Source organism: Pan troglodytes, chromosome 17, assembly GCF_028858775.2.
Source record: "Pan troglodytes isolate AG18354 chromosome 17, NHGRI_mPanTro3-v2.0_pri, whole genome shotgun sequence".
NCBI classification, from domain to species: domain Eukaryota; kingdom Metazoa; phylum Chordata; class Mammalia; order Primates; family Hominidae; genus Pan; species Pan troglodytes.
This window is the reverse complement of record NC_072415.2, coordinates 23,901,997-23,924,895: the sequence shown is the minus strand read 5'-3', so window position 1 is coordinate 23,924,895 and position 22,899 is coordinate 23,901,997. Positions and strand designations below refer to the sequence as shown.

The window sequence follows — 22,899 nt, the reverse complement described above, 5'->3', positions numbered from 1 at the left end:
TGCCTGGCATACAACAGATGTTTTCTCTCATTATTCTGCAGTGTTCGGAGGTCCTCGATGGGCCGGTCCTCATTTCTGCCTATGAAAAGCTGAGCCTCAAAGATTAAAGTACCTTGTTCAAGGACACACCCCAAGAAATCACAAAGCCAGGTTTCAAACAAAACTCCAGAAATTTGTCTTGGTCCTCAGTGCATGGCCCTTCCCTCTCCAGAGCCCGTGAGCCCTCCTCTCCCAAAAACATGGGGGCTTTCTCCCTTCCCAGAGCCTGTGAGCCCTCCTCTCTCAAGAACGCGGGGGCTCTGCTACTGGGTTCTCTCCCTCAACAGGGCCTGCTGGAGTGAGGTGGCCACGAAGAGGGGGACCTCAAATGAAATGATGACTGAACATGACCGAAGGCTTGTCCCCATGTCAGTCACTTCCCTGAACTTCTCCCAGAGCCCCTGCCAGTTTCCAGACTATGACCAGAGGCACATGTACCTCAACAGTCGGCCCAGGTGCCTGTTCCCCAAGTGGGTCCCTGCCTTGGTAAGGGCCCAGGACAAATGAAAGCTCAGTTCATCACAGCACTTTGTGGACAGCTCTGTTCCAGCCTTGGAAATGCCACCATCACCCGCAGGTTCAAGTGGGAGCCTGGAATTAGGAGAGCGTCCGCCCTCCCCAGCGCTCAGCCCCGTGAGTCTGGAAGAATCACCAGACCTCCCTGATTCTCCGAGGGCTCCCTCATGAGATGTGGATAATCCGGAGCTGACCTACTAGCATGCCCTGCTGCCGTCATGCGAGGGCGTGAGATAACCCTGGCCCGGGCTTGGGATGCTGCTTCTCCAACTCTGGCCCCTTGCCACAGCCCATGCATTTTCTGCTTTCTATACAGGCATTTTCCCCTACGCCATGAGATGTCTGAGGACATAAACGTGTGATGTATGTGGACATGGCCAGTACCTAGCAGAGGGCCTGGAACGCAGGTGACTGACTCGTGTCAAAGGCCAGCCACGTAGCCAGCACTCTCTCACAATGTCCACTCGTAAATAATACAAGGATTGTGCCTGTTAATTAAATAAAGGGTCTTTCCATATTGATTTTGATGAGGACTGTTAGAATCAGTGGTTAATTCTGTAGCATCCTTTGAGAATATAACAGACTGCTCATAATTACAGAGTGACACCATGTACAAGTGTAATAATATATTCAAGGAGGAATAAAAAAGTTTCAATTCATTTACTTGGTAATATAAATCACATTTAAGAGTAAACAGTCAAAAATTTTTTAAAAATTTAGAGGACATCGATGGGCTACACTAATGATTTAATAATGGCAAATTATACACAGAAAGGACAAGGAATTATAATCTAAGTCTGCTAAAATGGATTGTTACTAGAATTAGGGTATTAACTCTTTGAACTAAAGTTCTTGTCTAACAGGAGAAGGGGTGCAGTGGGGGATGTTACCTAAAATGAAGACGGTTCAATCAATTTACAAACAGACGTAAAGTGCCAGTCTGTGCCTATATCAGCACTTCACAAAATATGTTTTACGAAGCAGATGCAACTCCAGATGCACTCTTTTTTTTTTTGAGACAGGATCTCACTCTGTCACCCAGGCAGAAGTGCAGGGGCTCAAGTGCTCCTCCTACCTCAGCCTCCGGAGTAGCTGGGACTACAGGCGCACGCCACCATGCCTGGCTAATCTTTTTCAATCCACCTGCCTTGGCCTCCCAAAGTGCTGGGATTACAGGTGTGAGCCTCACCCAGAGGTACCTTTTCAGAAAGGGTTCAAGCTCAAGTGAGTTTGGGAAATGCTGCAACTCTAGCCTCTCCCCAGGACAGGGTTACCATGCATGTCAGCATATTAATGCTAATTAAAGGCTCCGATGGCCTCGCAGCCAAGAAACATGCTTATTTAACTCAGTGTTTCCCAAACATTTATGGTCAGTACACAATACGTATTAATACCCTACACCAAACTAGTATTCTTTACAAACATGTATTTTTGGAAATGTTGGCCAATATAACAGTGGATTTGTTCAGTCCCCAGAAAAACATATTTAATCAGACCCTAGTTTGGTTGAGCTGATGAGTCAACGTGGTTCTACTACTCAGCTGGGTGGCCAGCCCTCCGTCAAAAAGCCAGTCTCGAGTTGGCAGGAGGGCAGCATCTTTGACCCAAAGGTCCAGGGTGTGTGGAAATCCGGAGGCAGGCCAGGTATTTCAAGGGGAACAAAACATGTGACCACCTAAAAAGCTGACTTCCTCATTCCAACAGAAAAAGAAGAGCCGGAAATCATTCAATTCATTCAGTGCTGTAGCTTGACGTCAATGATTTCAAAATACCTCTGGAAATGACTGATGAAAATAGAGGATATTGTCACAGGTAAAGTAGGGGGACTTTTTCATACTAGAAATGTTTAATTTCTGTTAACCATTTTTCTTTCTAACAGTGAGGTTAATGATCTGGGGTCAGTAGAGGGGATAAGAGTCTAGGGGTCAGGGTGTTTTTCATGTTAGAATTACTAAATTGCTGGAAGAGTTCCTTGCTGGAAACACAGAATAAGGAAAAAGTGGCGGATCAGAGAGCCTGAATTAAGGTGCTCATTCCACTGAAGTTCCAGAGCAGGGTGTGTCATTACCTCACGAGGCAACAGCATTTTTTATCATAGCTGCCAATTACAAAGCCATGCTTTTTCACACGTTTATTGTCAAAAAAAAAAAAAATCCTGTGACATTTATCTACAAAGCAAAGCCACATCACTGTAGGGGACCAGTGGTGAAGACTGGTAAAGTGTTTTCAGTTTATAAAGCATTTTCACACGCATCATGTTGTGTGTTCATTACTATGATTTATAGAGGTGGGTAAGACAAGAACGATGATCATTTTTCTTTTCTGGAAAAAGAAACCAAACCTCAGTGAGGTGAAGAGACTTATTATCCAAAGTCAGGGAAGAAAATTTTGGTGGGGGACCTGGGCCAGAAGCCTGAGAAACTCAAGACTCCAAACCCTATATTCTTTTTCAGTCTTAAGGCTACAATCACCAAACCTCTGGTCCTAACTTTTTTTTTTTTTTTTTTGAGATGGAGTCTCGCTCTGTCACCCATGCTGGAGTGCAGTGGCATGATCTTGGCTCTGCCTCCCGGGTTCAAGCAATTCTCCTGTCTCAGCCTCCTGAGTAGCTGGGACTACATGCATGTGCCACCATGCCCAGATAATTTTTGTATTTTTAATAGAGACGGAGTTTCACCATATTGATCAGGCTGGTATCGAACTCCTAACCTCAGGTGATCCACCCGCCTCGGCCTCCCAAAGTGCTGGGATTACAGGCATGAGCCACCATGCCCGCCTGGTCCTAACTTTTTAAACAAGCGAAGGGAGGGGAAAAGAGAAGGCTTAAACTACAGACCTGACAATGACAAAATGAAAAATTCACCCGTGAGTTTCTAAATGTGCTGTGAGTTGCTTTAACTGATCTTGTCACTGGATAATTGCAGATATCCATCTGGACAGAGCAGCCCATTAGACAAGAGAAATTATATCAGATGTTACATTTCTCTAATGGAAAAAAGCAATTTATGTCTCAATTACTAAAGTGATGGAAAACAGGTTTTATATACTTAAGGAGTTGCAGTTATTTTGTTATAAAATAATGGGTTGGGGGGAAAGATGTTGCACTTGGTAAGGTTAAGTCATTGAATGCCTTTATATCAATATATGCAGAAACATACTCATTTTTCTCTATTTCCTAATGCATTTTATTTCTGGAATTATAGAACTTGGTTCGGAATTGGAAAGTACTTAGCTGTAAAAACTGACACACGTGAAAAAATTCTTATCCTTGGAGATATTTTCAAAATAAAAATGTACAGTGATTTATAAAGATTTGTTTGTGGCTCTCTGAGACAGAAGGTTGTTTGAGAAATTGTCTGAAACTTTTAGGGTTTATGATCCATGATCAAAGCATACAAGACATAGGAAAAAGAGCACTTCTTTTTAAGGGGTTAAAAATGATACCCGTGCTTCTCTCAGTAACTAATCTACATTATATCATCTGACAATATAATATAATAATATAATGTAGATTGGTATAATCTACATTATACCAATGTCGCAGGATTTTTTTTTGACAATAAACGTATGAAAAAGCATGGCTTTGTAAGTGGCAGCTAAACACCTACCAGCGACATCACAAACTCTATTCCTTGACATGCATGTATTAATACATTCTTTCAGCACTTCTCAGATGTTAACAGAATGACATACTATGTGCTAAACCATGACGACATCTTACCTTCCAAAGCACCCACGGCACTTGCCTTCCCTTTCAATATAGTTCCATAGGCCTATGGATTTTCCATTCAGGAAGGCCTCTCCCAAGCAGCCTTTAAAATGAGTAACCTTCACAGCAGGAGATTTCTAATGCAAACAAGCAAACAAACATAACCAATATATAAGCTGACCAAGCAAAATACATTCTCCACGTGCACAAAACTTCTCTCTGGGAGCTTCAATCTAACAGATCCAAATTTTGAGAGAGCAACATTAGAAAAAAGGCCAGTTTGTAATCACTGGATTTCCTTCCAGTTATGAAGTGGAATCCTAGAATGAGTAACAACTGGGCAGGATCTTAAAGATCATCTCAGTGACTAGGGTTGATGGAGAAAATCGTGTTGTACGAGTGAGAAAACAGAGAGCCAGAGAATGTGATTGGTAGTGAGGGCCCAGCTGGACCTGAGACCTAGACTCCCACTTGAGAACATTGAACCAGGTCCAAAAAACACAATTATATTTGGTGAGAGGAGAACTGATACAATAAAATAAATATGGTGGGCTTTTTTGCTAAACACTAATTAGTATTAATTGACCACTAACTAGAGCTAGACTAGAGATAAAGAAACTTTACAGAAATTAACAAGGAGCACTGAATTTCCTGTTCATCACTGGGAAAGAAACCCGAACAGCAAGATGAGCCATTGGCTTTTTCTCCATTTATGCTACTGATGAAGCATCACCCTTTACTGTACAAAACCAGCCTAACTCTGCAGAGGAACTGTCAGAAAGCAAAACAAAAGCAGAAACATCTTCATCTGCTTAGGATATATTCAACCATCTAAACATATACTTTTTTTTTTAATTTTTTTGAGATGGAGTTTTGCTCCTGTTGCCCAGGCTGGAGTGCAACGGCGCGATCTCAGCTCACTGCAACCTCCACCTCCCAGGGTTCAAGTGATTCTCCTGCCTCAGCCTCCTGAGTAGCTGGGATTACAGGCATGCGCCACCACACCCGGCTAATTTTGTATTTTTAGTAGAGACAAGAGTTTCTCCATGTTGGTCAGGCCGGTCTTGAACTCCGGACCTCAGGTGATCTGCCCACCTTGGCCTCCCAAAGTTCTGGGATTACAGGCGTGAGCCACCACGCCCGGCCCATGACTTTTATATATAGGTAAAATCAGTCAATCAGTCCTGTTCAGAAGAACTTTCATAATGTTACCTTGATTTGTCCTCCAAGACCTCCAACAAACATGAGTGTTGAATTGTTTACATCCAGAACATTAGCTGTCCCAGGGGATTTACTTGTTTTTGTTGGTGACTTTTGATTTGAGCTCATTTCCTTTACACTCAGTGAACCAATGTTTCCAAATCTAAGGGTTACAAAGAATTGCAAAAGAAATTTTCAGAATTTCCAGTCAGCGCACATACAATCCCGTTTCCTTCACACCCATCTGCTTCTCCCCAAGCGCCCTGCAACAGCACCCCCTGCTGGCCTCCTGGCTTCCAGTCTTGCCTACTGCCCGAAATCTTCAAGAGTTATCTCTTCCGAAACAGAAATTTCATCATGTTGTGTCCCTCCTTAAAACATTTGAGATGAGCTAAACTGTATCTGAAGATATGTCTACTCCATAAATATTATCCCATTTTGTAAATAAAAAAATCCCAACAAACCATAATATTACAGAAAAGTGAAAACATATACTTAAAGCTGCTCAAAAGTGATTACCTCTGGAGAAGGATTTTAAAAGGAAGAATTTTGCTTTGTGCCTGAATTTTAAGAAAATGCATCCCCCACTTGCATCCTTATTTTCTGTCCTTGTCTATGTGCATTGTGCTGCCAGCCACATGCAATGTCTACCATGCCACACCTTACACCTCTCTCCTGAGGAATTTTACCAGGTTGGCTGCCTTACACGTAGACTTTCTAAAAGTAACATTCTTTACTTTTTAACTTTATTAGAGGCAGGGTCTTGCTCTGTCGCCCAGACTGGAACGCAGTGGTGTGATCATTGCTCACTGCAGCCTTGACCTCCTGTGCTCCAGTGATTCCCTGCCTGAACCTCCCGAGTGGCTAGGACTACAGGCACACACCACTGTGCTTGGATAAATTTTTAACTTTTTTTTAGAGACAGAGTCTCACTATGTTGCCCAGGCTAACCTCAAACTCCTTCTTGCTCAAACAATCCTCCCACCTCGGCCTCCCAAAGCACTGGGATTACAGGAGTGAGCCACCATGCCTGGTCTCCAAAGGTAACCTAAACTTTTAGACATTTTAGACATTCTAAAGGTAACCTAAGCTTTTCAGTTTTTTCTTCTTCTGATTGTTGATTTTGGTATCAAAGTTTGTTTCTCCTGCAGTAAGAAAAAAATCCAAACCTTAAGTTTTTTAAAAAATTTTTTTGAATTAATTTTTATTATATATTGTCAAATTATAGTTGTATATACTTCTGAGGTGCAAAATGTTGTTATGATTTTTGGATATGATGTGGAATGATTAACCATCAATGTGTGAATGGATAAAGAAAATGTGGTTTTATACACAAATACACAATGGAATACTATTATTCAGCCTTAAAAAAGAAGTTCTGTCACTCGTAACAAATGCTTATTTCTTTTCTTTTTTTTTTTTTTTTTTTGAGATGGGAGTCTCGCTCTGTTGCCCAGGCTGGAGTGCAGTGGTACGACCTCCACTCACTGCAACCTCCACCTCCTGGGTTCAAGCAATTCTCCTGCCTCAGTCTCTTGAGTAGCTGGGATTCCAGGCACCCACCACCACGCCCAGCTAATTTTTGTATTTTTAGTAGAGATGGGGTTTCACCAGGCTGGTCTCGAACTCCTGACCTCAGGTGATCCGCCTGCCTTGGCCTCCGAAAGTGCTGGGATTACAGGTGTGAGCCACTGGCCACAAATGCTTATTTCTACAGCTAACCTAAACCAAGTATTGTTTGGTTATAATCTGACTTTCCAGAAGTTTCAAAGCCTATTATATGATGTTACAAGCATGTAATTACTTATGAGACACACTTTAAAAAAGAGAGCTGCTTTGAGAGAACATTCTCTTCTACCTGGTTACATGGATACTGTGCCATCTGTTGTCATCAATGGGAAAGTCTGGAAACTCCAAGCGTGTGGACCCGGAGCCCAGGTCCCACAGGAAGGCCACTTTCCCTCGCCGCATCTCCACTGCAAGGAAATCAGACTGGGGGGCGAGGAATGAACGGGGATCAGTTTACACACTGGACTGTTTGCTGACCACCACAACACTTTACAGAGTCAATTCTTACGGGGTTTTCTCTTTTCTTAAAAATAAATACATAAAAAGCAAACCCCCCAAATCTATTTTCTTTTGTTTGAAATGGTCCCTTCCCTGGAGCTGGGGCATGACTCACAGCCCCGGGGACATTAGCGCCTCCCTGCGTGCCTGGCATGGCCCTCCTCAATGTCTCCCACAGAGTCCCCAGGAAAATTCGCTGCAGGTCACAGGCAGTCCACAGGGAGCACCAGGGAAGGCACTGAGCTTGCTCATTTGCCCAGTCTCCGAGGTAAGAAATGGATGTGAAATATGCAGTAAGACAGGAGCCATGAGGTCCCACCCCCGTCACAGACTTGCATGCGCTTTGCATCTCATCTCCTGAAGACATTTCAGATACTATATGTGCCCGTTAACATTTTCTGCCCTACACACCCCAGGCTTCTGACCTGTTCTCACTGGCACAGCCAAGGTATCGAAGACCTTTCATAGGCACTTGCCATCTGGAGACCACTGGAATCCTTGGCAAGAAAAACCTGACAGAAGCTTGACATTCTGATACTCAGTCACTCCAGGGGTCAATGGGGGAATCACAAAAAAGTTCCATCCCCAAGGCTTGCAATTAAGATGGCATCCTTCAGAAACGTCACTTTCCTTCTCACAGGCATTCCATTTGGTAGTTTGTTCATTTTTCATCTAATGCTACCATTTTAACAAAGGTTAGTCCCTATGGGAGATTTAGAGACTTCACTAAGGCCTATTTTTTTTTTTTGCCAAATAAGTGAAAATTCAGAAAAATCTAGAAGTGCATAAAGGATTCAGTGTCGCTTTCCAAAGGTCCATAACTTACAGCGGTGCTGCTACCGAGGTAGAAGAGAAGATTATCGGGTTCCTGTGTCTTAACATTTAGTGTTAAGGTATTGTAGTTGGTAGAGGAAATCTGAGGCTGGTAGGCCCGGATGCAATCTCTGTCTGCAGACACGGCGACTTTAATCTGTAGAAGGAAAATGAAAGTGTCCCCATCATTTAGTGACACACACCGGCAGCTCACCAGCAGCTCAACAATGCTATTCTGTAATGAATTTTCACTGAGGCAGGTTTCCTCTCTTGATAATACACAATGGTTCATGTTTCATGAAGTGACATATCAGATGGTAACAAAAATGATTTCATTAAGTGTTTAAATATGAGAAAATCAGTGTTAGTTTTTAATAAGTTATTTTATATAGGAAACTGTCTTGCTCATATAAGATTTAATTCCTTAAAGACAAGGATCTTATCACCTTGGAATCTTTCCGCCTGACACAAAGAGGGTATTTGATAATCATCTATTGAATAAATGGAGAGGTAATATATTTATTCACTCAGCAGATATTTATAGAGCAATTATTGCACTTACTACATATTTCTTTGACTAGTAATTCGTTGCATATATATCTTACATTAAAGAGTCTAAGTTTGGTATTAACCTAGCATCAAGAAGCATTCCTTGGGCTTACATTTATTTATTTATTATTTATTTAGGGTCTTGCTCTGTTGCCCAGGCTGGAGTGCAGTGGCGTGATCATAGCTCACTGCAGCCTTGAACTCCTTGAGCAATCCTCCTGCCTCAGCCTCCTGAGTAGCTGGGACTACAGGTTCACACCACCAAGCCTGGTTATTGTTATTATTTTTTTTAGTAGAGACAGGATCTTATTATGTTTCCTAGGCTCATCTCAAACTCCCGGCCTCAAGCAATCCTCCCACCTCAACCTCCCAAATTGTGGGAGTTACGGGTGTGAGCTACCATGCCCAGCCTGTATTTATTTAGCAATTGTAACTGAAACAGATGCAAGCCAGAGCTCATGGAAACCAACATTCCTTTTCCAGTAGCAAGGACACTTGAGGTTTTGGAAAAGACAGAGCCCTGTGCTCCTTTCTCTTCCCTAGAAAGCCTCAGGTGGACAAATGCAAGCCCAGAGGCTGCATTCATCCTCTCGAAGTCCCCAATCACATGACGACTGCACATTCTCTCAAAAGGAAACTTTTTCCCTTAGGGCACAGCCAGTGCCATGTGCCATGGGTAAAACATCTTCTCACGTGTGAACTGCTCCAGGTGTCCAGTGCCTCAGGCATTTAGTGACCTGGATTTGTGCAGCCTTCGTTGCATACAAACTGTTTTCTCAGACACCTCAAGGATGAGGCCCATACTACACAAACATTTTAAGGAATACTTGGATTATTAAAACTAAGTTGGTAAAACGAAGAACTAACACCACATGCAACCCATAAACTTAAGAGTGATGTTAACACGTAGATTTGACATGTTCCGCACTGTCCAGGCTAATAGTTTTAAATTTAGTCTATAATGATAAATCTCCATAAAGACATGGAAATCTCTTTGCTAACAACATTTTGAAGCATGCTGAACAAAAGCAGAACTCAAAGAAAATGAGCTAGTTATTGGCTTTAAACATACCAAGACAGGGCTATGAGGAAGCCCAGATTATTGGGATCTGGGTCTTTGGAAGTCCTAAGGGGCGCAGTGTGACTGACGGCCATGTCTGCATGAATTCCCTGGGACCCCACATGACTGAGAGCCCAGTTACGAAAGCCACGGGGCCCCAAACTCACAGAAGCTGCTTGTTTGCGGGCCTGGCTGATCAACAGTTTAATTTCTGATAGGTTTCTGCTCAGATTCTCCTCTAACATCTTCAAAGGCTTCAACCGATCAAACAAAAGGTTGGCTTGAGTTTCCACGTCTTTGACTTTTCTTCCAGCCAACAGAGCTAACAAATACAAGAAGGCAAGGGGTGGCAAGAAAGTTGGGGAGAGGGAAAAACAAGATAATTAATTGTCCATTAACAATGCACTCGGTAAAACAACACCCTAACAATCAAAGCCATGACATTGTGGTACAAAGATGAAAACTGCACAAGTAGCATGCATTTCCCAAGGTCCTTCTCTTAATAAAGGCTAATCCAGATGTTAGCATACTTCTACTTTTCAGGAATGTTGTGAACAACGCACCACTGTGTGCTTAGCTAGCTCCACGTCTGCATGACGCAGACGATCATGACTGGAAGGAAGGGCGCTGACATACTGGCCATGGTGGAGTCCTGCAGAAGCTGGTGTGTCTCTCGTAATGTGGTGTTGACCCTGGACAGGCTGGCAGATGTGTTCAGCAGCTCCTGGCTCAGCCCCGCCACGTCCCTCAGCGTGCTCACCGCGCTCTGGCTTGCAGACGTGGCCAGCTCTTTGGTTTTGGCTCCCTTGTCTCTTATACCTAAAATAAATGTATATAAAAGCATGCACTTCTGGTGCTTACACACAGAGAAAAGAATAAAACGACAACAAATGTAATTTCGCACAGAAATATATTATTGTCATATTACTGATGCTGAACACAAACTGAGGCTTGTCTGTTTGCTTTTTTTTCTTTTGGGCAGTGGTCAATGAACTAAGAGCTTCTTGTTTCTAATGGCAATATTAAAGCTGCATATCATATGCTCTACTATCCCCTTTTAGGGACAAATGAAATAATTTTTGTTAATACTTCTCTGGAATATGATTTCAATACACAATGAGATCACAAAAGTAATGGCCAATCGCTGTGTGAGCTGTGTCTTACATGTTAATAAGCTGAACTTCTTTATTTGGGTCCTTTTCCATCACTCCCTTCTCAGCTTCATGAAACATGTTCTCCACCTCCTTTCATGTCTGGATAATAAGGATTTGGATCCTAGGTCTGCAGCTAAGGTGGGAATGTCTTAAGTTAAAGGAAGAGGTATTTGCCCATAGCATCAACTGGCTGCTAGAAGTAACAGCAGAATAAAGCCCAAACAGCCACTCAAGGTAAATTGGAATTCAGTTATTCTAGAAAATCTGGGTGAGGATTTTTAAAAGACAGTATCATTCATTTTCAAAGCATTTAATCACAAGCGGGGCAAAACATTTACAGCAGAAAAAGCTGGAAAAAGGGTATACAGGTGGCCTTTTTACTTTTCCTGCAACTTTTCTGTAGGCTCGAAATTATTTTCAAATAAAAATGTTATTAAGCATTTAGTCAAAATATACCATGGCATCCTTATAAAAAAAGAAAAGGAAAAAAAAAAATCTTCCAGATCAGAAAATGCTCCATTGTTTCAAGGTAAGAAGTAAGCCCAACGCAGCATGCCCAGTTTCCCCAGGTAACTTCCATGCTTACAAACAGGACTTCGGGGCTTCCTGTTTTTAATGGCTTTAAAGCAGTTTATAAGACTTTTTCAAAAGATGCTTATTAAGAAAAAAAGGAGGACAGGCACAGTGGCTCACACTTGTAATCCCAGAACTTTGGGAGACCAAGGCAAGAGGGTCGCTTGAGGCCAAGAGTTCAAGGCCAATCTGGGCAACACAGCAAGACGTGGTCTCTATAAAACAATTGAAATTTTCAAAGTAAAAAACAACAAAAGAACAAAAGAGAAGTTTGAGGTGCAGCACAATTCATTTGTATTACACATAAAAAAATTATCCTATTTAAAACTTTAGGCCAGGCGCGGTGGCTCACGCCTGTAATCCCAACACTTTGGGAGGCCAAGGCAGGCGGATCACGAGGTCAGGAGATCGAGACCATCCTGGCTAACGTGATGAAACTCCATCTCTACTAAAAATACAAAAAATTAGCCGGGCGCGGTGGCAGGTGCCTGTAGTCCCAGCTACTCGGGAGGCAGAGGCAGGAGAATGGTGTGAACCCGGGGGGCGGAGCTTGCAGTGAGCCAAGATCGCGCCACTGCACTCCAGCCTGGGCGACAGAGCGAGACTCCGTCTCAAAAAATGTGTGCTGCTAGCCGGGTTCAGGCTTCACCCACTGGACAGAACCACCATCTGCTCTGATCATGTAGACTTATTGCGGCCTGGCTTCTCTGTTACAATAAAATTACTGTAGACCCCCCCAAAAATTTCATGAATACCACATTTCTAAACCATCAGTATTAAAGTGATCAGTGAGCCTAATGTTTTACTGCCTCACTGAGGAAGATGGCCAAGCAAGCAGTCTTCAGTTTGCCACACTGATAATGAATCTGGCATTTTCCCCTTAGGCAGGTAAAGCACATTCCAGCTTCTTTACTTGCTGACTTCTTTCAATGGTCTTTCTTCCTCTAAGCAATGTGTCAAGCCCATTTCAAAAGTAAGCAATTCAGATACTATGCAGTCTCTGTTTTTAAGACTATAATTCTAGTAGCTTGAGGCAAGTATTGTGATGTTATTTTAAAAACCAATGATTTTCATTTCTAAATCATATTCCTTTGCAAGTAAAAATTTTGCCAATCTTAGTCTCATTTTTGAGCTAAAGCCCTGATCAGTCTTGAGGCAGGACTTCCTTATGCTCCTGAGTGATGCTTTTACAATGAGAAGACGTTATTTACAGAAGAAAGTCCTTTCCACTTACCTTCAGGAATTGCTCTAAGTATCAAGAGTGATTCATTGGTTTGCCTGGTAATTTCAACAGCATTCTCTTGAAATCTGTTTGTCTTATTTCTCAATTCACTCAGTTCCAATGCAATACCTATTTAAAGGGAGAAAAATGTTTCCTTTCAGGTTAGCCTGCAAAAAAGTTGCCTAGGCAACAGCTTTATCATTCTTGACCATCGACAGAATTCATAGCTTTCTAAAGAGATTCCCAATATTGACAGTTTTTCCAGCAAGACTGAGCACCACTCATTATAGAAATTAAGAGTATGGGCCAGGAGCGATGGCTCACGCCTGTAATCCCAGCACTTTGGGAGGCCGAGGCAGGCAGATCACAAGGTCAGGAGATTGAGACCAGCCTGGCTAACACAGTGAAACCCCGTCTCTACTAAAAATAAAAATAAAAATAAAAATAAACATTAGCCAGACGTGGTGGTGGGCGCCTGTAGTCCCAGTTACTTGGGAGGCTGAGGCGGGAGAATGGCGTGAACCCGGGAGGTGGAACTTGCAGCGAGCTGAGATCGTGCCACTGCACTCCAGCCTGGGTGACGGAGCAAGACTCCATCTCAAAAAAAAAAAAAAAAAAAAAAAAAAAAGAAATTAAGAATGTGTTTCTAGCTTGCTCGATCATTTTCTCTACTTTGCTTGTTGACTTGTTCACTAATATTTCTACTTAAATTTCATGTCCAATTTTACTAGAGCTCAAGGATGAAGAGCTGTGTTTAAGTCACTCAGTCTTAATCAGACACACTAACTTTCTATTCCCATCTGAATCCTGGCCACCTTTCTCCTCTGGGTTGTAAAACCCCTAGGGTGGGCTCCTACCTGGAAGTCTTCCTCACAGTCTCCCACCTGCATCTCTGGCCAATCCTCCATCCCCTACTATTCCCTTCTGGCCACCCAACTGGAACTCAACTCAACCTCCTTCTCAAGTTTGATCACAGCTTTTACTTTTAAAATTTCTGTTCATAACATACAATCACATTTGGATTTTGAGCACATGGTTAAAACGTGAAATTTTAATTGCCAGCAAGCTCCCAATTTCACTACCTATGAAGTACCTCTAGTTGTACAGACTGAAATTACAGCCCATCAACACATTATGCATTTTCGATACTGTGAGATGACAACATAAATTTTAAACTGTGTCACTCAATGAGAAAAAAAACTATGTACATATCCAAGCCTTTAGTTCAGACAGCTGTGGAAGGATCCAGTGTTAGACTCGGAAGTAAGTCACCTGTAAAGGGTATGAGCTGTGTGCCTGGCCCACTATTTACTCCTCCAGAAATCTTGGTATTTTTGATCTATTAGAATATATTAAGGTGGAAAGCACATTATTTGTTATAAAAAATTGTAGGCCTACATAGTTTCTCTTACATAACAGATTCCTGCTACCACTTTGGTTCATGTTTATTGGATGGATTGCTCTTACATATGCCAAGTCATTCTTTGTTGAAACTTTAGCACAAACTAAACTGCGTAGGTATTTTTTGAAAAATGGCTAAATCAATTAGGATTTAATTTAATAATCATTAAACGAGAACCTACTATGAGTCTAACATGATATTAGTCCCATGAGAAAGGTAAAAGAAATATCAAGCATAATACATCTCCTCAAGGAAAAACTAGAGGAGCACACGCAATCAAAGATAACCCAGCAGACACTAGGAAGAACAGTGAAGGCTCCAAGCTAAGGCAATGAGTGGAGGATTAAGGACAGGTTAAAGATAGAGATGACTGCACAATAAAGGAACAGATATCACTAGAATAAAAATGCCAAATTCTATGAGGTTTATATGATAGGAAGTTTATACGATAGGAAAATTTATATGATAGGAAATTGGAATATAAATGGGACACAGAAATGCTAAGCTTCAAGTTGCTGCATGCAAGGAGAACATTCTTAGAGGCTGCTCAGCGAGACGCTCACGCTCACTCTGCCTGTCTACACCGTCCGAGCCACATACTGACCTGGAAGCTTCCTGCTGAGGTTGTTGCCTTCTTTTAGAAATCTGGAGCTGCGCTGCACGGCCGCTTTCCCATTAGAAACAAGGGATTCTGAGAGCTGGAAAACAGAACCACTTAAGCATGGTGAGAGCAGGGCAGGGTGGAGTCCTGCTGGGGACAGAGGAAGTGACTCCATCAGAGTAGCCCCCAGACACATTCGCAGCAAGAAAGTCAGCCAGGTACCAGGTAGGGACAATTTAAAATGGCTGAGGCAAGAGAAAACAAAGACATTTTTAAGTAGATAAGGAAGGAAACCAGCCATTCAATAAAGATTTTCACCATGGTTATAGAAAAATGTCTCCAGTAGGTATCAAGTAGCATCATCATTTTTAGCGCAAGGAAATGTGAGATTGTTCTCATCTCCACACTGGTTTCTAGTCTGTATAAAGAAGTATTTATGACCTTAAAAAATTAAAACACAGATCATATGATGACAGAAGCCAGAAACCGATTCCACCAGAAAAGAATGTTAATAGGCAGAAATTGGGGCCACTGAATCTCTGCTCAAACCCGGTACAGAAAAATCTCCCACAGAGCCCAGAAAAAGAAGCCACGGCGTTTCCTACCAGGCTCGTCTCAGTCACAGTCCTGTGAGCATCTCTGGCCAGTTCCTCCGATTCTTCAATCAGGCTCTGGATGTTGTAATGGACATAGGCTGCACTGGTGGCATTCAGGGACACATTTCTGATGTTTTCAAGGCCACTATCAAAGCAGCATATTTAGATACGTTATGATAAACTAAATCAAACTTGCCAATTCACTCACAAAAATCATAAATGCCTACTAGTTTTGAAAGCCTCCTATCTTCTTTCCCCTTAGAAGAGTATCATCCATAAAAAATAACAACCTATGGGTTCCCATGTAACTTCAAAAGTAATCTTTGAGAAGCCGTAGCCACTTTGTCATAATAACACTCAGAACTGCTATTTAATCAATACCCAAGAAGAGACTATTGCTGTTTCCCTTAGACGACCATTCATCACTTTCCACCAGCTGCCCTCAGCATTCCTCAATCTCTGTTCCAATCCCCTGCGCATGTCTAGGGCACCACTGCATGTTTGCATTGGTTATAAGCTTCCTGCAACATACTTGGTAACCTCCAAGAAGTGTTTCTAAGCATACCTGAGGCCGCTGAATCTTATCCCTCAAATGGCATATGACAATTTTACAAAATTCACTAGAGATTTTGGAGGAAGATCAGCTAATATTTCAATCAGCTTAACATCATTCTAACAAGTGGGCACATTGCTTAGGAACTTGGTAACTGGTAATGGCACAATGTCATCCAGTGCTCTCTGTCTTGAAAATAAAGTCTGGCAATGGGCACATCTTTGCCTGCTGAGTAACTCACTTCATTTTCTTTCCAAGGTTATTGAGTCGGGCAATTCCCAGACCGAATATTAGCAGCTATTGTTTGTTACTATTGGACTGGCAAAATTCTGTGATTTATAAATAAAAGATAATTATTTAACTTTGTGTTATCACAACAAATTGTTTCTATTACTCATATGAAGTAATAAAGGTTTTGTTTTAGCTAGGTATGGAGTCAGAATATTTTTTTCTCTTTGGGGGAAATGATGAAAACTGATGAGAAGAGAGGAGCTGGTATCTAATGCCATTTTCCACTACTGATCCCTAAGACATATTAGGAAGCAGTACTCAATTTAGCACATAATTTATGCAATATTCTATCTTATACGATTTTTAATTGCTTTTGTTGTGTGAACTAATCTTTTATGTCAGCATTTTTCCAATAAGGAGACACGCATCTTTCCCCTTCCACAGAACATGCACAAGAACATACATTTTCCCAGTGTGGTCAGACTTGTCACCCATAACGCATAGCAAATTTTAAAGAAAGGAATTTACCAATTAACTCACAGTATTATGTAAATCACTGATAACACCTAAAACTTTTGGTTCCCACATTTGCAGCACATTAGAATCACCTGAGGGTTTTCAAAAAATCACAAAACCCTACACCCCAGACCCATTAAGTCACAATCTTTGGGGGGAAGGCAGCTAAAGGACAAAGGCATCGGTGGCTTAAGAAGCTCCCCAGGTGATTCCAATGTGCAGACAAGTTTGAAACGGCTGGCTAAAATTGTGCTTCTCGTTTAAAGGAATTTTTAGCAAGTTGAGTACATATTTTTTAAATATCCAAAAAATATAAGTTAAAGTAATTGTATTACAATGGCAGACTTTCAGGCAGTAGAAAATAATTGGAGGTGGTATCTCTCAGGGATTGGAAAAGAGACTCCCAACACTTCTATAGGTAGAGAGTGGGCAGCCACATCCTCCAACCAAATAATAAACTCCAAAAAGGCAAGATCTGTAAAGAAATTAATAACCTCATTCTGTTCCACCTGCAATCTAACAAAGCCCTGAGCATTCAGTAGGTGCTTAATAAAGCCTTGATGGCTTGATACTGTAGCATAATACGTGTTTTATTATATTAATATTATACTGTAGCATATTATGTGTTTTAAGTCTTCTCCTGTTATTCGCATTTTTCCACCATATATGTAGGCCAATGGTAAACTATGTTAGCAGACACAAGGAAATCCAACTTGCCAGGTTAATAAAACAGGAGTGCTCATTTTTACACAAAGGAAGAGTGACCCATCACTGTGAATAGAAACATCCATCTTTGTTTTCTCCGATCAATAGACTGCAAGCTCTTGAGTTCCCACAAAGGCGTGTTCCTACCTGTACAGAACATCTGCTAGTCTCTGGAACTCAGCGGCATGGTCCTCAGCTCTGTAGACCAGGTCGACTGCGTTCCTTTGGGACATGTGCATGACCAGGTCATCTATGTGGTGCCTGATTTTGGCAGACCATAAAAGTAGCTTATCCTGGTGATCCTCTAAGTGCTACATGGAGAAATTAATATTGTAAATATATGCACATCTACTTAATAACAGATATGTGTGCATATAGACGAGATGTGTGAAGATTCATTAAAAACTGTATTGTGGCCATGCTCAGATGTAATTTACCTCTAGAGCATCTTGTACAGCATCTGTTTGTGCAGCAGCAGCATCTATCAATCCTCTTCCTTGGACAATGAGCTCTGAGGTCAGATTTTGTTCTTCTTGAACATGCAGCTTTTTATCCTGCAGCAGAAATGGCATTTTAAGGGTGCTTCATAAAAGCAACCCTGCTTCTGACCTTTGGTACCTAATGCTACATGCAGAAGTTAGTGCATGGGACTCACTTTTATTTTATTTTAAAGTTATTTTTATTTTTTGAGATGGAGTCTCATTCTGTTGTCAGGCTGGAGTGCGGTGGCATGATCTCAGCTCACTACAACCTCCATCTCCCAAGTTCAAGCGATTCTGCTGCCTCAGCCTCCCGAGTAGCTGGGACTACAAGCGCGTGCCACCACGCCCAGCTAATTTTTGTATTTTTAGTAGAGACTGGGGTTTCACCATGTTGGCCAGGATGGTCTCGATCTCTTGACCTCGTGATCTGCCTGCCTCGGCCTCCCAAAGTGCTGGGATTACAAGCGTGAGCCACCCAGCCAGGCCAGGGCTCACTTTTAATTGCTTACGTTGGAGTATTTTGTTACCTGTTCTAATTGAGAAGGAGAGAGCAAGTGAGACTCACACTGAATTCTCTCAGATTAGCATTGACCATGAGCAGCAGGTGGTTGCTTTCCTGCATCTTTGCCTCAGCTTCCCTCACGAGCGCCTCAGCCGCCTTTAGTTCATTGTTGTGCTTTGAAAGGACGTGGCTTGCTGCTTCTTTCGATACCTCCAATTCTTCCAGCGGCTTCTGGTAATTTTCCTGAATTTGTGACAATAAATCTTCAGCAGCCCTGATAAATATGAATGGTTCACATAGTAAGTAAATGAACAACAAAGCTCCTATCTCTGAAATAATAGTGGAAAAAATTTTTACATATTTATGCCTAGTCTCTTTTTGAAATTGTAAGTGATACATCATAACTTCTTAAGAATGGAAACAATTTTTCTAAGATAGCTACAGGTATGGCAGGTTTATATTTTATCCTTAACAAATTGTCTTTTTTTTTTTTTTTTTTTTTTTAGTGGTGCATCTCACAGATACATTTATTCATGACAGGAAGTAAACGGTACTTATATAAGTGCACAGTGATGTTCCATGTTCCCATATAGTTTGCTGAAATTTACAGGCATGGTGATCTTTCATCTCATGTGTATTTCAAGTTAAGCCGGTTAGGATGACCACAAGCAGGCACAAGTCTTGAAGCTTTCAAAGCTTTACTTCTTTTTTTTGAGAGAAGTCTTGCTCTTGTCCCCTAGGTTTGAGTGCAATGGCTTGATCTCAGCTCACTGCAACCTCCACCTCCCATGTTCAAATGATTCTCCTGCCTCTGCCTCCCAAGTAGCTGGGATTAAGGCGCCTGCCATCACGCCCAGCTAATTTTTTTTAGTAGAGACGGGGTTTGGGTTTCACCTGTTGGCCAGGCTAGTCTCAAACTCCTGACCTCAGGTGACTTGCCCACCTCGGCCTCTCAAAGTGCTGGGATTACAGGCGTAAGCCACCGCGCCCGGCCCAAAGCTTTACTTCTTTTATCAGCAGCTCTGATGATTTCATAAATGATGAAGCTCATTAAACCCCACCTCCCCAAATTTCCTGGTAAACTTGGGTCCAGTGGGCTTTGTGGGAATCCGAACACTTAAACTTTCTAATACATTTTAGTAATGGAATTAAAAAAGATCATCTCCATGAATCTGGATTCAGGAAATTGGGACAACATTCTGTGTTGATGGGAACTGCAATCTTTCATTATATATAATACAGCAAGAAATTGAAAGAAAGCTATTCAGTGATTTGTTAAGAATTTACCAATTTATATATACGATAAAAGGATTTTCTGCAGCTAGTTAAGAAGAAACAGATTTCATAAAAGCTTTCAAATTCAAATTGACAGAAAGATATGATTTGTACCACGGATAAATGCAAGCTTTAGAATACCAAAAGATTTTTTTCCTATGTCTTTATAAATATGCCATCAAATTGCTGATTTAAATCAATTTTGAATTTATAGCTGCATAGAATAATAAAATTTCATGCTACAAATCCTTGCAGTAGTGGAGTATATCCTATTAACTCTTCATTTTAATTTGTCAGGACAACTTTGAAAAATTCTATGGAAAATGCCCTGTAAAACACCCTCAGCTTTCACAGGTATCAGGTCACTGGGTTAAGACACGACCAAAAACATTTTTCAAGGTTATGAATTTGAACTCTGACATTATTAGAATAACATCGGCACTTATAATTTTTAATGATATAATTTTTAATGATAATAAAGACGTTGCATTATGAGCAGGCAACAAGAACTAAAACACATACATAAGAAAACACAAATAAACCCAATATATTTCTAATGTCTGATCATGAATCTATTATTCCTTATTATTAAATAAGATATCTCTCTAAGAAAATTTAAAATAAATTAGCCAGGCATGGTGGCGCGTGCCTGTAGTCCCAGCTACTCAGGAGGCTGAGGTGGGAAAATCGCTTGAGCCTGGGAGGTGGAGGTTGCAGTGAGCTGAGATTGCGCCACTGCACTCCAGCCTGGGTGACAGAGTGAGACCGTGTCTCAAAAAGAGAAAAAAGAAAGCTCAAAATAGAGGCCAAATTTTCATCTACAAGATGACTCTTCTATCTAAACTACAATCGGGTGAAATGACATAGTCCTCAATGACTTGAACAAGATTAATCAACAAAAAAACCCCACTGAGCACTTCATTAGCTTCTTCTAGCAAAATTAACAGAGGAAACTGGTGTTTCTCAAACTATGTTCCTCTACAACACCAATGTCCCATGAACTGCCAGGCAGATTCCTTGAACAAATATTCCAGGGTGAAAGAAGTGAGCCGGATCCTCCACGGGGCTGCTGATGTGCGTCAATGTACTAAAAGCTTTGAGAAGACCTGCAGTACAGAACGTGTCTCTCCTTAGTAGACACTGTGTCTTGGAATGTGCTTCTTTAATGACGTATCTTTGGTCGGGCGCAGTGGCTCATGCCTGTATCCCCGCACTTCAGGAGGCCAAGGCGGGCAGATCACCTGAGGTCAGAAGTCCAAGACCAGCCTGGCCAACATGGTGAAACCCTGTCTCTACAAAAATACAAAATTACAAAAATTAGCTGGGCATGATGGTGGGTGCCTGTAATCCCAGCTACTCAGGAGGCTGAGGAGGGAGAATCGCTTGAACCCGGGAGGCGGAAGCTGAAGTGAGCTAAGATCACGCCACTGAACCCCAACCTGGGAGACAGAGGAGACTCCGTCTCAACTAAAAAAAAAAAAAAATCTTTTAATAGGTCTGAGATACCACCATGGAAATCATTTGAAAAACAGCTACAAACAATAATCCGAAGTGTGCAGTAAAGAGTCAACGTGGCAGGCTGGAGTCCGCTCTCCTTTGAAAGGCCTGCTGGCAAGGTGGGCTGCGTTCCCACTGATCCCTAACTGCTAAGAGTAGCTCACTACCTGGGCTGTTTGTGCAAGCAACATGTTTTATGCTGAACACCTGCTTTCCTTCTGGGAGTCGACTTTTGCTGTGTGCTAGGCAGAGGGTGCCTACCAGTACAGCTCCAACAAAATCCCTGGGTACTGCATCTCTGACAGGCTTCCCTGGGCAGAAACATCACACACATGTTGCTGCATTTTTCTTGCTGGGGGAGGAGTGCTCTCTGGGATCCCACATGGGGAGAGGACTTCAGGGATTTCTCCAGACTCTGCTGTGTCCTTTTGTTCCATCTGGCTGGACTTCCTTAATAAATCTTAGCCGTAAGTACAGTTATATGCTGAATCCTGGGGGTCCTGGTGAAACTCTGAATGTGGTGTTAGTTCCAGAGACACCCGACCCAGCATGAAAAGCAATCAGTCTGTGTGCTAAACTTCTCATCTATACAACTGCCATGCTTCAGCATGAACTACCAATTTTTTAAGAATTATAATTAAAAAGCAGATAATTCCTAAAATAATCCATGTATTTTGAAATGGCATATATATAGGGATTATCTATGGAAAATCAGAAAGTGGAGGCCAGAGAATACATTTTAAACTCTTGATTTTTAAAATAAAAGGTCTCTTTAGTAATATTTTAACTTACAAATTAGAGAGATCAGCAATCTTATTAATAACTTTATTCCAAGTGAAATCAGAAGGGCAGTGACAGAGAAAGGGGTCCTAGAGGCCCTCGCCAGTAGGGGAGGGTCAGGAGGCACTGAGGGGAACAGGTAGGGGTGGGGGCTGGCCCTGCCTCCCCTCCTCCTTTCAGGTCTCTCCAACCAGGTCTTCCCAGGAACCACCCACTCTGGAGGCAGTGTCCCAGGGCTGGGTTCCGCTCCCTAACCTTCCTCAGCCCCCTACACATCTGAGTTGCTGGGGAGCTTGTTAAGGATGGAGAGTCCCAGGCCCGCCTTGCAGATCCTAGGAAGGTTAATATTTGTTCAAGGAATCTGCCTAGGAGTTCATGCGACACTAGTGTTATAGAGGCACATAGCTTGAGAAACACCAGTTTCCTCTGTCAATTTTGCTAGAAGAAGCTAATGAAGAGTGCTGGGTTTTTTGTTTTGTTTTGTTTTTGGTGGTTAATCTTGTTCAAGTCATTAAGGACTATATCATTTCATGTGATTGTGGTTTAGATAGTAACATCATCCTATAGATGAAAATTTGACCTCTATTTTAAACTTTCTTATTGTATTTAAAGTGCATATTCAGAAAATAAACTTTCCCTAAATTGACCAGGAGCTCCTAGTGGGCAAAAGGCTCTATTGTTCCCCTGTACGTTCCCAACTCCTGGCACAATGCTTGCAACCAGGGTTCAGGTCACTTTGCTGAATGAATGAATGAATGAACTGACCTCAGAAGGGTAACGGTGGGAGGGGACAGCCCCACAAAATGATTCTCTAGGATCTGCAGGGTGGGCCTGGGAATCTCCATCCTTCACATGCT

At 41.9% G+C, this 22,899-nt stretch overlaps 1 protein-coding gene across 4 annotated transcripts in view; it reads right to left on the bottom strand.

The window, feature by feature from the left end:
- Positions 1 to 22,899, bottom strand: part of LAMA1 (laminin subunit alpha 1) — a 175,711-nt gene that overhangs the window by 27,087 nt on the left and 125,725 nt on the right. For all 4 annotated transcript variants that reach the window (XR_010152023.1, XM_009433670.5, XM_001141549.7 and 1 more), the window contains exons 37-48: positions 18,554 to 18,764; positions 17,944 to 18,060; positions 17,654 to 17,817; positions 15,511 to 15,646; positions 14,909 to 15,002; positions 12,915 to 13,031; positions 10,590 to 10,772; positions 10,121 to 10,275; positions 8,358 to 8,501; positions 7,323 to 7,456; positions 5,477 to 5,627; positions 4,277 to 4,401 (exon numbers count right to left, since the gene is read on the bottom strand). Coding sequence is in view for 3 of the 4 variants with exons in the window: in XM_009433670.5 (XP_009431945.4) it covers positions 4,277 to 4,401; positions 5,477 to 5,627; positions 7,323 to 7,456; positions 8,358 to 8,501; positions 10,121 to 10,275; positions 10,590 to 10,772; positions 12,915 to 13,031; positions 14,909 to 15,002; positions 15,511 to 15,646; positions 17,654 to 17,817; positions 17,944 to 18,060; positions 18,554 to 18,764 (1,731 nt within the window). In the remaining variant the exon portion in view is untranslated. The remainder of the gene's footprint in view (positions 1 to 4,276; positions 4,402 to 5,476; positions 5,628 to 7,322; positions 7,457 to 8,357; positions 8,502 to 10,120; positions 10,276 to 10,589; positions 10,773 to 12,914; positions 13,032 to 14,908; positions 15,003 to 15,510; positions 15,647 to 17,653; positions 17,818 to 17,943; positions 18,061 to 18,553; positions 18,765 to 22,899) is intronic.